The 17,848-nt window shown below is 40.1% G+C and overlaps 1 protein-coding gene across 1 annotated transcript; it reads left to right on the top strand.

The window, feature by feature from the left end:
* Window positions 1-3,717: 3,717 nt before the first annotated feature.
* On the top strand, window positions 3,718-6,548 carry LOC126721287 (uncharacterized). The gene is made up of 5 exons (XM_050424339.1): window positions 3,718-3,805; window positions 5,056-5,066; window positions 5,201-5,335; window positions 5,922-6,110; window positions 6,324-6,548. The coding sequence occupies exons 1-5, from the start codon at window positions 3,718-3,720 to the stop codon at window positions 6,546-6,548; spliced, it is 648 nt and encodes a 215-aa protein (XP_050280296.1).
* Window positions 6,549-17,848: the final 11,300 nt, after the last annotated feature.

Raw genomic sequence — 17,848 nt, 5'->3', positions numbered from 1 at the left:
ATATTGATGTTGGTGTTTGGTTTTGGTTACTGAGTTGATATGATAACATAATGTATGACTCTCAACCACGTGCTCCAGTGTGGATGTTTGGTTCCTTCTTGATTGAAATATTTTCCCCATGTTCATGTCTCTGATTGAGTGATTTATGCTATCTGCTCTAAATGTTCAAATGCTGTATCTTATTGCATATCATGGTCATGTTAACCTGTCTCAATGTCAGTTTTGTCAGTTGTGATGTCTATCTTTGTCTTGGTGCACTTTCACCAAGTTTGATGCACGTATTAGTTTGTGCTTCTGTGTATTGTTGGTAGTTCTGGTTGGGTATGCACTATCTTCAGTCTGGTTTTTTTATATTGAAATATTGTTTACACTGAATCTTGTTGACAATCTTTTGTGGGGTATTGTTGCTTGGTTCTTTTCTGTTGGCCTGTTCTCTTGCAGATGTCTCGTCGATCTTCCAGGGGTAAAGACATTGTTGCTGACGAACCAGCAACACCAGTTGCTAAAAGGACTCGTCTATCATCTCAAGCATCTCAAGATCCCAATGAGGATAGATTCAGAGTTCCCCTTAACTCACACGCCTACTCAAATGTGTTTGACAAGTCAACAACTATAGTGGAGCGGGTAGTAGAGTTCAACACCTTAGGGACTACTTTCATCCCTCGAATCTTTGAGAAACGAGACTGGGCAAACTTGTTCGGAAACTTTGATGATCCAATGGATGAGCTGGTCAAAGAATGCTTCTCCAATGCATCTGATCTTGGACCTATCCTCGTTTTCTGGGTCAGAGGAACAGAGTTTAGTGTTACCCCAGACTCCATCGCAAATCTTCTCGGCATCACCAGACCTCAGAATGTGAATTTAACTCCCTATGATGAACGAAATCCAGAGGTTGGAGAAATTTTACAAATCCTAGGCCACGATCATGAGGTATCCAGTGCAGGAACTTCCATCAGCACCGCAAAGTTTGCACCTGAGCTGACCACACTGAAGTATCATGTTCACCAATCTCTACCCACTGTCCAACACTACATTCATCAATCTTGGGAGAGCTATATTTCTGTGTGATCTCATTACCGGAGCCCCCATTGATATATGTGCTCACATCTACTACAACTTGAGGAAGACCGTGTGTCGATCTACAGCTCGAGGAATCATTCCATTTTGCAGTCTCGTCATAAAATTTATTCTTAGTGCAGGCATTACTCCTCCTGCAGATGGTAAAATGTTAACTCGTCAACGTCCCATTTCTTTGTTCACTCTTCAAGCGAGCAGAAGTCACTCCTCCAAATCACCAAGAAGTGCTCACATCTCTCCGGTTACTTCATCTGCCCCTGACTCAGAGACACCTGCACATACCACATCTGCATCACGTGATGTTCCTGCTGCTTCACCGGCTGGTATTCCGCAAGCACAAACTGCTTCTCATACTGACAGAGTTGGCAGTGTACTTGAGCATATTCAGAAACGCGTTGATGAGCTTGTGGCACTTCTCTACTCCACAAAAAACCATGTCCAAATGCGCCTCGAGGCTATGGAAAATCAGCTAGATGAGATTCAACGAAAGTTAGACGAGAGTCTTTAGCTATTCGTGACAAAAAGGGGGAGAGCATTCAGTAAGGGGGAGAAAAGTTCAAAGGGAAGTGCGCATAGTGATAGGGGGAGTACACACATACTTTTGTTTTTCGTCTTATCTTCTAAACTTATGGTTTTTATGGTTTTGGTACACTGTGTTTTGGTGTATAACTGTTTCTAACTCTTTTCATATACTCTTGGTTTAAACTTTATTATATGTTGTTGATGTTATTCAGGATATTCTGTGTTTGTACCCATGTGCTTTTGTAAGCTTTTAGGGTTATTGTTTTATGCATAGTTTGTAGGCTTTATGGTATGTACCTTGCTTAAGTGCAGCCTTTATGCTATGCTGAAATCAGTACCTTAATCTAAATGTTCTGCATTTTGGTTTATGTACTGTCACTCTTGTGCCCTTGTAGGATTGTTCCTAGATGCATATGCCTTGTGTGCTATGCATTGGTTGAGTGTTGAGCATACAAGTGTCTTGCCTTGTGCTTGTTAACTTGTATGTCCTTGTGTTCATTCCAAGTGTGAATGAGCACTGTGATCACTACCTTGTGGTGTTCACTTGGTTGATCAAGCCATGGTTTGTTTATTAACTCCATCTTTGCTTGATCTCATATTGCCTGTTTCATATGCATTTATAATTTTCTGCTTACAATGATCATGGTGTATTGTTGTGTTTCAGGAGTTTATGTTCATATGATTCAAGTGCTTCACAGCTTCTAGAGTTAGGTGTGAGTGAGTTTTGTTCAACTGTTCCCAACTCACATGTTAAGTCTAGAGTCTGTTTTAGGGTTTTGTCACGGAATAGCCAAAGGGGGAGATTGTAAGGTTGAATTTATTCAACCATCTAATTGGCTTTATTCCGTGCCAAATTTGCTTGTAATTCAGCATTTAGTAACCCTGTATTTAGGTGGGATTGCTGTAAGGGTAGTGAGTGAGATAGAGTGAAGATTGCTCAAGAGTGTGCAAGAAAACAGAGTGTCGCGGCTGGGACTCGCGGGTGGACTCGCGGCTTCAACCCGCCAGAAGATGCACACGTGCCAAGCATGCTGGAAGATGAACAGTCATGCTAGCTGGAGCACTACAGGACAACTGGCCATACGGTTAACTCGCGACTGGATCTCGCGACTTGGTCAAGCCGCGAGGTCAAGCCGCGAGCCACCCCTGTTTTGGAAAAACCTGACGTTTCACATTCCTCTCCTCTCCAGTATAAATACCCTTTTAACCCACGATTGAAAGAGAGCTTCCAGAGAGAATTTTGAGAGAGAAACCCTAAAGAAAAACCAGATTGTTTCATACACAATCTCTACCTTAGAGTCTCATCAAATTCCCTCACTCTCTTCCTCTCCATTGTCAAATCCTTGAGAGGCATTATACCAAACCTGGTTCTCACCATTATCATCTCTGTGAGACAGTCGTTTGGATTTCTGGGAAGCAGTTAGGAAGGAGCCAATCTTCATTGGTTGATGCTACGGTCTAGTAGCGGAATCCGGAAAGCTAGAAAAGAAAAAGGTTCGGCGCAACCTCGTTGGAGCAAGAAGCTTGGAGGGCTTAGGTGCATTGGGTAGATTAGGCTTGGAGGGTCTATTGCTGTCCTTGTATCCCAACTGTATTTTCTAGTGGATTGATTACCGCTTGGAGGGCGGCGGAGAGGTTTTTCGCCGAGGTCTTCGGTTTCCTCTTCGATAACACATCTGGTGTTATCTCTGTGTTTGCATCTTCCTTCCTCTCTATCTCTGCCTTTACATTATCTGCTGTGGTTTATTTTGTTATGGCTTAGATAGTTGTTTAACCTATTCCATATTATAGCATATGTTAAGTTTCCGCACACTAGTTGTTTGACATATTGCTTGTGTTGGTTAAGTTGGTTTTTGGGGGTCTAAACGTTCAAAAGTGTTTTTGTACACGTTTTTGAACTTTCAGCATAGCCTACGAAGGATTCGTTGTTCATGAGGGTATTCCGATTCCTGAAGGTACACCCATTACTCAACCTCTCTTTGTGGGAATCCCTTCAGCAGGAGAATCATCATCCCAACCCATTCCTAAGGAAGAGGAGGAAGAAAGAGAGAAAGAAGAAGAAGAAGAAAATCCAGAGGGGATTTTGTGACTTTGTTAGACTCCTCGGACAAATTTGAAATGTTAAATCAACCTCCATCTCCCAAGGATACATCGGCTGACATTGACTTTCAGCAACAAGTGGACGTCATCACTTTTGATGAGATGGGTATGTGAGAGTGCCTTTTTTTGTGACATTCAGGCCCAAGGATCCTAAACCTAAATGAAAAAGAGGATTTGGTGGACCGGGCCTTGACTCACCGCAGCTAACGAGCTGTTTAAGAATCAAGTGAAATGCAGAGAATACTCCTGACAATACAAACAAAATGACAAACAAGGATATGCCAAAAATTAACAAGGTAAATTCAGGAGGAAAGAAACAGGATTAACTAAGCGATAAGAATTAATGCTGTAGGGATCCTGGGAAATATGAAACAAAGTTTCATTAATACACTATCTGTTTGATTACAGAAAGCTCACTAGGACGTGTTACAAGGTTCAATCAAGCTCAAAAATTGCAGTCTTGAATGACTATTTTAGCCTTCAAAACTTGCAAAGTTTGATTCTCGTTGAATCCGAGTATGTGCAATAGTGGCTTTTTCAGGATACCGGGAAGCAATATTTTGTCTTCCCTTAATATTTTCTCTTCACTCTTGATTTTTTCTGATAGTTCTTTTTCTAAAGAATTTCTTCTTTCTTTCTCACTTTTTTCGCTGCCCCTTTCTTCACAACCCATCCCCTCCTTTTATAATGGAGTTTTTTGGGCTTCCCGGGGAACCATTGGTTCCCCTGTTTTACTCTTTTGCGAACAGAGTATGTCTTGTCCCTGTTGTCTCGGTAAGTCCCTTTTCCGTTTCTTCTCATTCTTTCCTTCTCTCAGTTCTGATTCTTTTGAAAGCTTCTGGTTGGCCATCTTCTTTGGGACGTGCTGAGGTATGCCCTTCTCGGCATCCCCACTTCTGGCGCCTTCTACTTTTCCTTTTCTTTCCTATTTGGGCGGAATCTTGTTCAGCCTTTTTTTAAGATCGTTTGTTATCATTCTTCTTCCCTGTCTTGATTCCCCGAGGCTTCTTCTGTCTGTGCCATGAGAGGTCGCTCGCGTTCCTTTTTTGCTTTTGTTTCTTGTTTTCTTTTTTTCTGTCTTCTTTCTATCAAGCTGTCCCAGTCTTCCTTTTTTTCTTTGTGTCTGAAGGGATCCGCGCCTATTGATGGTTCCTGAGGATCCTTGCTTCTTATACCTTGCCGTGGTCCTCTTTTTTTGGATGCTTCTTTTTTTTCTGGGCTTCGGGATCCTCTGGGCCTTTCTTTTATTCCCTCATGGGTCTCCTGTATAATTACTTTGGGCTTAGTTTGAATTTTCCTTCCGGGCTGGGCTTAACTTATTCTTTTTTGGGCTTATTTTACTATGATCTTTTTCAGACCTCAACAGGGTATCAAAAGGAAATCCTAAAGAAGTTTGATGGAATTAATAGAATCTCAGCTCGGGAAATGTGCACTGGGGAAATCCACATAGCCCAAACTTCCTCTTCCTCCTCCTCCCAAATCTCCTATTTCTCCTCTTCAGCCATCTTTGCCTTCCAAACCTGAACCTGCTAATCCGAAAAGGAAGAGAGAGCAGAAAGGCAAAGACGTAGTGGAGGTTGGGAGGTCTTGTCTTGCTCATGAAGACGAAGCCCAACGAGCTGCAAAGCAACAAAAGGTTAGCCAGATGTCACAGAGAGGCGTGGAGAGGGGAGATAGCCAGCCACCGGAGCCTTAAGCTTGGCTTCCAACTCCCAGGATCAATGGCGAACCCTTGAGGGATGATGCATCACTCAGGAATTTTGATGGAGGTGCAGGGTGCCATGTGGCCTCAACTGTGGAGGAGGCTTTACTACTCCCCACTAATATGGCCGAGCTGTAGTCTATCAGGAAGAATGAGGTTTTCCTTAACCTCAAAAGGTATCTAGGCATGGTATGATGCTATCCCTCTTCTTTTTTTTCTATCTTTATTGTTATTTGTTAGGTTACTAACCCTTTTCTTTTAGGCTATCTAACCCATTTTTAGGGTTAAGGAGATAACAAACTCTTGCTATCGGTTGTTGGACGACGAGCGGGCTAGGCATGTAGCAGCCGTGCAGTCATTCAACATTGTCGATCAAAGCAACCAAGAGCTAAGGAATAAGCTAATTGAGGAGGAGAGGGGCAAGAAGAGCGCTGAATCGGCTCTGGAGAGCGTTCAGAGGCATGTTGAGGATCAGAGGCAACTCCTGCCTGATGCCAATGATTAACTGGCTGCTTCCAAGGAGCAAATAGCAACCCTCAAGAAGAAATTGGAAGAAGCCCAGAAGCTCAAAGATCAGGCGGAGAAGTTGAAAGCTAAGATCGAGAAGGCAAAAATAGAGGCCGAGAAGGCTAGGGACAGGGCTGAACAGGATGGTTACGACGTCAGCGTAGCTAAGACCAAGGATACCTTCCGGGCAAAGGTCCCTGCTGTATGTCGAACCTACTGTGCTCAAACTTGAGAGGAAGCTCTCAACTGACTTGGGGTTGAGGCTTCTTCTAAGTTGAGAAGGCCAGAAAACATCTACTTCCCACCAACCATACGAGCCTTGGACCTTCCTTCCACTCAAGGTGAGGTGGCCTTTATAGTTGCTAACCCAGTCAAGGAAGCACAGCCTTAGGATCCTCTTTCTCCCAATCAGCAGGAGCAGTTAAAGGAACCTGAAGTTTCAAAGGAAACATCCTCAAACAAGACCGCAGAGGTTCCACAAGATGGGGCAGCTTCCCAAGGTTTTGAACAGGCCTTAGCTTCAATTACCATGCCTGTCGAGGGAGCCCCCAAAGAGAAGGAAAAAACGATTCCTACTGAATCGGCTAAACCAGCTAACAAGACTTTCAAGGACAAGCTTCAGATAAAATTGAAACAGTGAATCTTCATTTTGTAATGTAATTATGATTTCCGTAATGGAATTTGTTTTTTCCAAGACATGTTTTAATGAAATATGCATTTTTACTTTCTCAAATTTGTATGAGTTATTATCATCTCTTTTTTTTTTTTTTAGGTAATTTTCATTTTGACTGTCTTTTGTTTGAACATAATCATATGCCATGAAAGTACAAAGTTGCTTACACAAGAGAAAAAACAAAGTTTACACATTTTTAATTGGTAATCAAAGTGGATTGAAACCATTGAATCTATAGTACCATTAAGACGCATTTTGAATCTATCAATTCTAACAAGTTTAACTTTAAGAAAATGTTCTAATGTTTAATCAAATAAAGCCAAGTCCAGGGCACCCTAGGATACTTTAAGTGATGCTTATAGGCTTATTGTGGTTTACATCTTTATTGGGTGATAACAAACCTTGTGATCTGAGAGAGAGAATCGGGGGTTTATTTCCTTTAAATGCTTAAGTTCATGTTTGACTAACATTTTAATAAGTACCATAGTGTATTAATTTCCATTAAGTCTGTGGTTCGAGGAGCCTAACATGACTTAATTTCTGTTTAATACTTCAATAAATGTCAAAGGGTATTAATTTCCACTAAGTCTGTGGTTCGAGGAACTTGACATGACTTAATTTCCGTTTAATACTTTTGAGGTCTAAAAAGGATCATAGTGAAGGAAGCCCAAAAGAATAAGTCAAGCCCAAAAGGATAAGTCAAGCCCAAAAGGAAAAATCAAGCTAAGCCCAAAGTAGCAGATGCAGGAAACCCATGAAGGAATAAAAAAGCCCAGGGGATCCTGAAGCCCAAACAAAGAAACATCCAAAAAAAAAAAAAGAGGATCACGGCAAGGGATAAGAAGCAAGGATCTTCAGGAACCATCAAGAGGCGCAAATCCCTTCAGGCACAAAGACAAAGGAAGACTAGGATAGCTCGATAGAAAAAGACAGAAGAAGAAAACAAGAAACAAAAGCAAAAAGAACGCAAGCGACCTCTCATGGCACAGACAAAAAAAGCCTTGGGGAACCAGGACAGGGAAGAAGAATGATAACAAACGACTTTCAAAAATGGCAGAACAGGATTCCGCCCAAATGGGAAAGAAAAGGGAAAAGTAGAAGACGCCAGAAATGGGGATGCCGAGAAGGGCATACCTCAGCACATCCCAAAGAAGATGGCCAACCAGGAACTTTCAAAAGAATCAGAGCTGAAAGAAGGAAAGAATGAGAAAAAACGGAAACGGGACTTATCGAGATGATGGGAACAGGACGTGCTCTGTTTGCAAAAGGGCAAAACAGGGGAACCAACAGTTCCCCGGGAAGACCAAAAAACTCCATTATAAAAGGAGGGGATGGGTTGTGAAGAAAAAGCAGCGAAAAAAGAGAGAAACACAAGAAAGAAGAAATTCTCTAGAAAAACTATCAGAAAAATCTGTGGAGAAGAGAAAATACTAAGGGAAAAACAAATATTGCTTCCCGGTATCCTGTAAAAGCCACTATTGCACATACTCGGATTCAACGAGAATCAAACTTTGCAAGTTTTGAAGGCTAAAATAGCCATTCAAGACTGTAATTTTTGAGCTTGATTGAACCTTGTATCACGTCCTAGTGAGCTTTCTGTAATCCAACAGATAATGTATTAATGAAACATGCTTCATATTTCCCAGGATCCCCTCAGCATTAATTTCTTATCGCTTTGCTAATCCTATTTCTTTCCTTTTGAATTTACCTTGTTAATCTTTGGCACTCTTCGATATCCCTGCTTGTCATTTTTTTATATTGTCAGGAGCATCCTCTGCATCCCACTTGATTCTTAAACAGCTCGTTAGCTGCGGTGAGTCAAGGCCCGGTTCACCAAATCCTCCTTTTCATTTAGGCCCGAGATCCTTGGGCCTGAGTGTCACGAAAAAGGCACTCTCACAAATACTTCAATAGATATCAAAGGGTATTAATTTCCACTAAGTGTGTGGTCCAAGGAACCTAACATGACTTAATTTCTATTTAATACTTCAATAGATGTTAAAGGGTATTAATTTCCACTAAGTTTGTGGTCTGAGGAGCCTAACATGACTTAGTTTCTATTTAATACTTCAATAGATGCCAAACGATATTAATTTCCACTAAGTCTGTGGTCTGAGGAACCTGACATGACTTAGTTTCTATTTAATACTTCAATAGATGTCAAAGGATATTAATTTCAACTAAGTCTGTGGTTTGAGGAACCTGACATGACTTAGTTTCTGTTTAATACTTCAATAGATGTCAAAGGGTATTGATTTCTGTTAAGTCCGTGGTTCGAGGAACCTAACATAACTTAGTTTCTATTTAATACTTCAATAGATAGGGAAACATATGATACATGATTGAAACGAATTAAAGAAGAACTAAATAGGACTGTTTTAATTAATAATAATACCTCTTTAGGTTGTTTACATTCCAAGGATGGAGTATAGTTTTTTCATCTAGATCTTCCAAATAGTACGCACCTATTCTTGCCACCGAAGTAATACGATACGGTCCTTCCCAATTAGGCCCTAACTTTCCCCAGGTTGGATTCCTGGTAGTACCCAAAGCTTTTCTTAATACCAAATCTCCTGGGGCTAACGGTCTCAGCTTTACATTAGTATCATAACCATGCTTGAGCTTGTGTTGATAGTAGGTCAGTTGGACCATTGCATTCTCTCTTCGCCCTTCAATAAAATCTAGACTCTTTTCTAGCAACCCATCATTACCGTCCGAGGTAATGCATTTGTTCTCAGTGTTGGGAAACCAATTTCTAGAGGGATTACAGCCTCGGCCCCATACGTCATTGAAAAGGGGGTTTCCCCCGTTGACCGGCGAGGTGTTGTTCGATACGTCCAAAGGACATGTGGTAATTCCTCCACCCATCTTCCCTTCGCATTGTCCAGGCTCTTTTTAAGTCCGCTCACTATAACCTTGTTGACAGCTTCGGATTGTCCATTTCCTTGTGAATAGGTCGGAGTGGAATATCTATTCTTTATCCCAAGATCATAACAGTACTTCCTGAAAGTTTTGCTATCAAATTGAAGGCCATTGTCTGAGATGAGAGTATGGGGAACCCTAAATCAAGTAATGATATTCTTCCAGATAAATCTCTTGACATCCACATCTCTGATATTAGCCAAAGGTTCCACTTTGACCCATTTGGTGAAGTAGTCTATGCCGACCAGCAAATACTTTTTATTTCCTATGGCCTTAGGGAAAAGACCCATAATATTCAAGCCCCATTGAGCAAAAGGCTAAGGGCTAGAAAGAGGGTTAAGAACTCCTCCAGATTGATGAATGTTTGGTGTGAATTTTTGACACTGATCGCATTTTTTAACATATTCTTGTGCTTCCTTTTGTATGCTCGGCCACCAGTATCCTTGAGTAATGGCTCAGTGAGATAAAGATTTTCTTTCTATGTGACTTCAAAAAATTTCTTCATGTAGTTCTTCTAGGAGTAATTCTAATGCCTCGAGATATACACAAAGCAGATATGGTCCAGAAAAAGAACGTTTGTACAACTTTTTGTCTTCAGACAACCAAAAACAAGGAGCTCTCCTTCATACTTTCTCAGCTTCTGACTTCTCCTCAGGCAATATATCCTTTTCAAGGAACAACAGTATAGGATCCATCCAACTTGGTCCCACCTTAATTTAATGGACCTAAAGCAAGTCTCTCTTTATTGGGGTAGGGGTGCATAAGTCTTTGACAAGTATCACTCAGGGTAAATCCTGTGCCGAGGAAGTAGCAAGGGTAGCCAAGGAATCTGCATAAGTATTTCCACTTTTAGGGATATGCGATAAGTCAAAGAATTCAAATTTTGTTTGTATACACTTAACTTAACCCAAATATTTCTGCATTCTTGTATCCTGAGCTTCCAATTCCCCTTTTACCTGGCCTACGACCAGTCTTGAATCTGAGAACATTTCCACTGTCTTTCCACCCATTTTCTGGACCATCGCCATTCCCATCAATAAAACTTCATATTTTGCTTCGTTGTTTGTAGCCGAGAACCCCAAACTCAAAGATTTTTCAATGGTAATCTTCTTAGGAGATACTAGAACCAGCCTGCCTCCTGATCCTCGCTGGTTTGCTGCCCCATCCACATATACTTTCCAGGGTGAGGGGTATTGTGCAGAAATTAGGCCAACTGATTTTTCATCCATGCCATGCTGCTTTCTTCAGGAAATTCAGCAAACTCGGCTACTAGGTCAACAAGGACTTGGCCTTTTACAGAGGTACAAGGCATATACTTGATGTCAAAAGCTCCTAGAATTGTGCCCCATTTGGAAATCCTCCAGGTATAATCTGTGCTCCGAAGTATTGATTTGAGTAGAAACTGAGTTAGGACAACCACGGTGTGTGCCTGGAAATAATGGGGGAGTTTTCGTGTAACATGTACTACCGCCAAGATGGCCTTCTCTAGTGGTAAATACTGCACCTCAACTTCATGAAGCGACTTGCTTACGTAATAGACTGGTCGTTGTATGCCACTGTCTACACGTATCAAAACAAAACTTACCGCATGAGAGGCTACCTCCAAGTAGGCAAATAGAACCTCATCCACCTTAGGACTGGACATGATAGGCAACCGAGATAGATACTCTTTAAACTGTTGAAATGCTACAACACACTCCTTGGTCTATTCAAATCCCTTCCATTTATGCAACAAAAGGAAGAAAGGTCTACATTTATCTACTAACCTGGATATAAATCGATTCAAAGCAGCAGTCATTCTGGTCAGTTTCTAGACCTCCTTGGGATTCTGAGGTGATTGCAAGCCGTTAATAGCCTTAATTTGATCTGGGTTCACCTCAATTCCTCTGTAAGTCATCATGTAACCCAAAAACTTTCCCGAACCTACACCAAACGAACATTTGGATGCATTCAGACATAACTTATGCTTCCTCAGAATTTCAAAATGTTCGTGAGATCTCCCACATGCTCAGACATCACCTTGCTCTTTACAACCATGTCATCAATATAGACTTCAATGCTCCTACCCAACTGTGGTTTGAACATTTTACTCATCATCCGCTGATAAGTAGACCCCGCATTTTTTAAACCAAAGGCCATCACTTTGTAGTGATAGTTTCCAATGGGAGTGACAAAAGCCATCTTTTCCTGATTGTCTAGTGCTAGCGATATCTGGTGATATCCTTGAAAGGCATCCAAGAAACTCATCCGAGGATGACCCATCGTCGCATCCACCAACTAATCTATCTAAGGCATAGGGAAAGGATCTTTGGGACAAGCCTTATTAAGATCTGTGAAGTCCACACACACACGTCATTTCCCAGTTTTCCTTTTCACCACCACCGTATTAGCTAACCACTGGGGATAGAAAACTTTCTTGATAGCCCCTGTCTGTTTGAGCTTTGTTATCTCATTTCTGACAACTTCAGCGTGTTCTTTGGACAGACGCCGAGGTGGCTGTCTCTTCGAAGTAATAGAAGGATTAACATTCAAATGATGACAAATGAAATTTGGATCTATACCCGGGGCTTCGTACGCGCTCCAAGTGAACACATCAACGTTTTCTCTAAGAAATTCAACCAACTACTCCCTCTCCTACAGAGGTAGTTGAGCTCCAACCTGAAAGAACTTCTCCAGGTCATCGCCAACAATTACCCTTTCTAAATCTTCACATTTCACTTCATCGGCTGGTCCATTGAAGGGCAACGACAGAGTTTCTAACTGTTATAAACCATTATCAGCGGTGGTCGAGATCTCAACCTCAGGCTGATGTTGGATGGCTGCTACCAGGCATTGCCTGGCTATAGACTAACTTCTTAATATTTCCAAAACCTGGTCTTCTGATGGATATTTCACCTTTTGGTGAAGAGTGGAGGAGACAGCTCCTAGGGTATAGAGCCAAGGTCTACCCATAATGGCCGTATATGGAAAGAAAGCATCTACAATAATGACGTCTACCTCTACCACATCCGGGCCAGTTTGCACGGGTAATATGATTTGACCTTTTGAAACGACCATTTTACCTTCAAAACTAACCAGAGGAGAGCTGTAGGCTGTTAAGTTCTCAGGTTTCAAGTTTAGCCCCTTATATAGGCCAGGATATATTATCTCAGCTCCACTGCCTTAGTCAATTATCACCCTTTTTATATCATACCCACCAATTCTAAGTGTAACAACCAAAGCATCATCATGAGTCTGTATGGTTCCAAGTTTGTCCTCATCTAAAAAACCTAACACCAGTGGGATGCCCATCTTGACTCTCTTCGGCATTGAAATGGATTCCTCAGCTGGGTAACGGGATATTGACATTACTCTGGAAGGACAAGATCCAATCCTTCCTGGGGCGACAAATATGACATTTATTGTGCCAAGAGGGAGTCTTGAAGAAGCATCTCCTCAAGATTCCAAACCTGTTTAGCTTCCCTGGCCACTAGAATGATGCAAGAGTTGTTTTAATTTCCCTTCCCAGACTAGTTGGTCTAGATGGTCCCACAAGTTTTTGCAATCCTCGGTAGTATGTCCATTAGGGGTGTGCAGAAAACCCACCGACCCGCCAAACCCGACCCAACCTGACCTGACCCACCGGGTTGGGTCGGTTTTTAAGGCTTGGTGGGTTGGGTTGGATTACCAAAAAAATTATTATAGTGGGTCGGGTTGGGTTTGGGTCATAAAATTACAAACCCACCAAACCCGACCCGACCCACCCATATTTAATATATATTTAAAATATATTTTATATTTAATAATTTTTTTTAAAAAAAATCAATTGTAGGGCACTTATATATATATATAAATATATATTATATTTAATAATTTGCATTTCCTCAATTCCTTCTACTAATACTAATTTTATATATATATATATATATATATTATATAATTAATAAATTTTTTTAAATGACCAATTCTTCCTATCCTATATAAAAGCCAATTAGTTCACACAAATTCTAATAAATTACTATTGTTGTTTAGTCATTAGTGTTGAGCCTTTGAGGAGTTACATTGATACTAATCTTTAGGTTTTTTTAATATATTAATATTTATATTTTTTTTCTACTCAATTTAATAATAAAAAAAAATTGTCAAACCCATGGATTCAACCCAACCCACGTGGGTTGGGTTGGGTTGGGTTGGACTTATGTGATGGGTTGGGTTGAGTTGAATTTTTTTTGACCCACCATGGTGGGTTAGGTCAAAAAATCCCCTCAACCCGACCCAACCCGACCCATGCACACCCCTAATGTCCATGGTCTTGATGATATTGGCAATAAAGATTTTGATTACGCCTCATAGGATCTCCTGTCATCTTATTCAGCCATTTAAAGAACGACTCGTTTTTTATCTTCTCTAGAACCTGTTGTATTGGTTCTCGGAACACGGCATTAACCACTTGGGTGTTGGCAGATCCTGGCTGCCAATCAAAATCCTTCCGAGGTTGGTTATTATTGTACCGGTTCGACTTGAAATCCCTCCTCTCCTGGGGGATTACCTTAGCCTTTCCTTTCCCTTACATTTGGTCTTCTTCTACCCTTCTGTACTCGTCAATCCGATCCATAAGTTGATGCGCACTGGTAACAAGCTTACCAGTCAGAGTACTAATGGCCACATCGCCATAGTCTCCATCTATTTTGTTAAACATCTCCTAGTATCTATTTAAGTAAGCCTTCAGAGTCTCCCCCTCCCACATGGACATAGATAATAAGAATCCTAAAGGTCAAGGAATCCTGCTACAAGTGATAAAGCGAGCACCAAAGGCCCGGGTGAGCATCTTAAAGGAGTCAATAGAATTCGCCCTCAAACCATTGAACCACCTCACCTCCACTAAGCCTAAACTAGATGGAAAGACCTTATACATCAAAGCCTCATCTTTAGAATGAACGGCCATCCTTTGATTGAAATAATTGACATGTTCCACTAGATCTATTCGACCATTATAAATGGTAAACGTGGGTTGATGGAATTGCCGATGAAGACTTGTGCCTTCTATGTTTCGTGTGAAATGTGACTTAGAAACTTGGCTCAATGCCTTGTTCATGGCATCGTTCCTTAGGCCTTTGTGAGGCGAGCTCTTGCGTCTACGTCTATGGTGGTACTCCTCATCGTAGGAGAAAGACTTGCTGGGCGGAGTTCTGGATCTCCATCTGTAACTAGCACCATCTGTCTCCTCGGAGTTGGGCGATGAACGTCTTCGCCGTGCATGGTGCAATTCCCTTTCCAACTCATCGATTTCACGTTGCATGTCTCTATCATTCTTTGCATGGGAACCATGACTCTTCCCTCGAGACTGGCTTTTACTAGTATGAGCTGTGTGCACACTTTCCTCACGATCTCCTCTTTATTTGAGGCCCCTATGCAGATTGCTATGTTGAGACCCCCTTGATTCTGCTTGGTACAGATTAGCATCCACCTGGTGTGGATCTATCGCTGCCTGGTGTGGATCTATCGCTGCCTGGTGTGGACCTGCTTCTTCCATCTTAAACGTTGCACCCGAATCTCTTTCAGAATAGATCAAGTTCTTCCCACAGACGGCGCTAATTGTAGGGACGGAATTTGGATTAAACCCAATATAGGATTGGGTTTAGCCCAATAAGCCCAAACAATGAATTTGTAGAGTGTGGGTGAAATAACTAGTTCTATTCAATAAGAAAGATAATAACAGTTGTTGATTTAAGAGCATCAAACATAATTAAAATAAGAAAATCTGTCCTCGACACGGCCTGAGGAGCTATGTTATAATGTCTTATTAGTGAACAAGGTTATAAGAGTTCAAAGGACCATTACAAAGATTTCTTAGTTTTTCTGATCCCTTTTGTTTGGGCCACCTTTCCATGTTATATACTATAATCTTGGTATCATTTCTACCATACACGTGTAGGTTAGATTCTAGGAACTCCTTCTTGTCCCATCCAACACCTCCCAGAACTTTCAACTAGCAGCTGTAAGGCTGCTTAACCACTGTTTAGGTATCGCCTCCACATTAATGTGGCCAGAGAGTTAGTTGGGAGGCATTTAATGTAGATGTAGCAGCTTTTGAAGATATTTGCTGCCTCCCTTTGCTCATCCCTTATCCAATGTTTGACTTCTAGTTGTGATGCAACTTTGAAGGATGTCCAGGATGATAAGACATTCTTACTAACCTTGGATCTCCGTTTTCGAGACGACTTTTCTTCTCGGACATATTTTGGACTATCATACACAATCCTTATTTCTTCTTCTCATACCATTCTCATAATAACATTATTTGACCATCCTTGGATTAGTTAATATCCTCGGATTGGGCCATAGGCTCAATTTGTATAGCTTTAGTAGTACCTTCTGGCTAATTGGCCCCCACAGGTCAGTTTTGAAAAACTCACCAAATAGACTAATCCAAACTAGTACAGTAGAAAGTGCTATTCACTCTTTTTATATAGTTAGTTCATATATATATATATATATATATATAATATTTTTCATTTATCATTACTTTTGTGTTACCTAATTTTATATATATATCATTTATATATAATATAAAACCAAAACTTTTGACTTTTTGTTCCTTAGAGCTTGTCACATGAGATTTGCTGCTCCCTCAATTTTTCACATCAACAATATTTAAAAAATAAATAATAATAATTAAAAAAATAACTTCCTCCCAAATAAAAAACTCAATAAAATTACTCTCTTTCTCCCCCAATTCTGAAACTGTCGAACTAAACAAAATAAAACCCGAGTCTCATTTCCTTCTTTTTCTTCTTCAATGCCTCTCCATAGTTCCCCCATGGAAAACACGTACACAAGATCCAGCAACTATGACCGATCTATGGCAGACTTATGCAAGAGACAACTCTCCACTTCCACCCATTTCCATAGATGGCTTTGCTTGAAGAGTTTCAAACTCTGACTAGCACTATGAGATTCAATCTCTTTTGGCCTGATTGAACTATCCAAACTCCTTTACATTGACAACTATAGCAGCTCCTCCATTCCTGAACACGGCTTTGAAATTGTAGATGGGCTATGACAAAACAAGGTCCAAATTAATTTGGTCAAGCCCAACCGTTGGCTCAAAAGAGAAAACAAGGCAAATTGGGTTAGGTTTACAAAATTTTGATGAGTGAGTGATTCTACTCTTTGTTTTGCTTTTTAGTTTTATGAAATTTACTTGCTATTTTTGTTATAATTTTGTATTGGTTGTGCTTTGTATATGTTTTTTCCTTAATTAATTCGTATAGCTATTTAATTGATTGGTAGACTAGTTTAGAATGGCAGGCTAGTTTGCAATGCTGTTCATAATAACTTTTTATATTTTATTAAATAGTAAATACATGGCATTATCATTAATTGTTTCCTTCCACTTATCTACATGTACTCTTGAAATGGAAATTTTCTTCAATACATTTCAGGGTGTATGCGACGGTGTGGGAAATTAATGTTCTAATTCTAGCAGCCACAAATACTCCTTATGCTTTGGATCAGGTGAGACAAAAATACCATCCTTCTAACCTATGGTCATGGATAGAAAAGAAAGCCAAAAATGCACTTTTGGTCCCTACATTTTGGGCCTATTCTCGATTTGGTCTCTAAATTGATTTAGCTCCTAAGTCAGTCCCTGATTTTTTAAAAATCATTTTTAAAATAATCCTTGCCATCAATTCAGTAACAAAAAATGTTGAAGTGACAAACGAAATGCACTGTTTGTAGTCTTGGCTAATAAAATAATTAAAAAATATTTTATTTGATATTTTTTAAATGCCACGTCAGCATTTTCTGAATTGAAAAAAAGCCATGTCAGTTTAATTAAAAAAATAAAAATAATTTATATTTTTCAATTTCAATTTTATTCAAACTAATTAAAAAAAAAACTTTTTTTTGAGGAAAAACAACTTCTAAATCTAATTTATTATTATTATTATTATTATTATTGCTTTCATAATTTAAATCTAATTTTTTATTATTATTATTATTGCTTTCATAATTTTTCAGGAGGTAAGAACACAAGAACTTGTTCTTCATGTTCTTCCTAAATCCAAGAACAATCAAACCCAGAACAATGCAAAATTTCATACAAAATCCCTATTCTCCACCAAAAACTCCAGAACATGAAAAAATCATCAAACCCAAACCTACATGAGAAAACCAACCCAGAAAAATCATCAAACCTCCAACCCAAAAAAATGTCAAACCCAAAAACCTCCAACCCAAAACATGAACTTCATTCTTCATGTTTTTCTCCAAATCAAGACAAACCCATTCAAAATCAATCTCAGCACAAAAATCCATACCCACAAATTGAAACCACCACCAATAGCCAATCAAAACTGAAA

The sequence above is a fragment of the Quercus robur genome, chromosome 4 (assembly GCF_932294415.1).
Source record: "Quercus robur chromosome 4, dhQueRobu3.1, whole genome shotgun sequence".
Classification (NCBI taxonomy): Eukaryota; Viridiplantae; Streptophyta; class Magnoliopsida; order Fagales; family Fagaceae; genus Quercus; species Quercus robur.
Note: the sequence above shows the minus strand (reverse complement) of the source record. Positions and strands in the feature narration are given on the sequence as shown.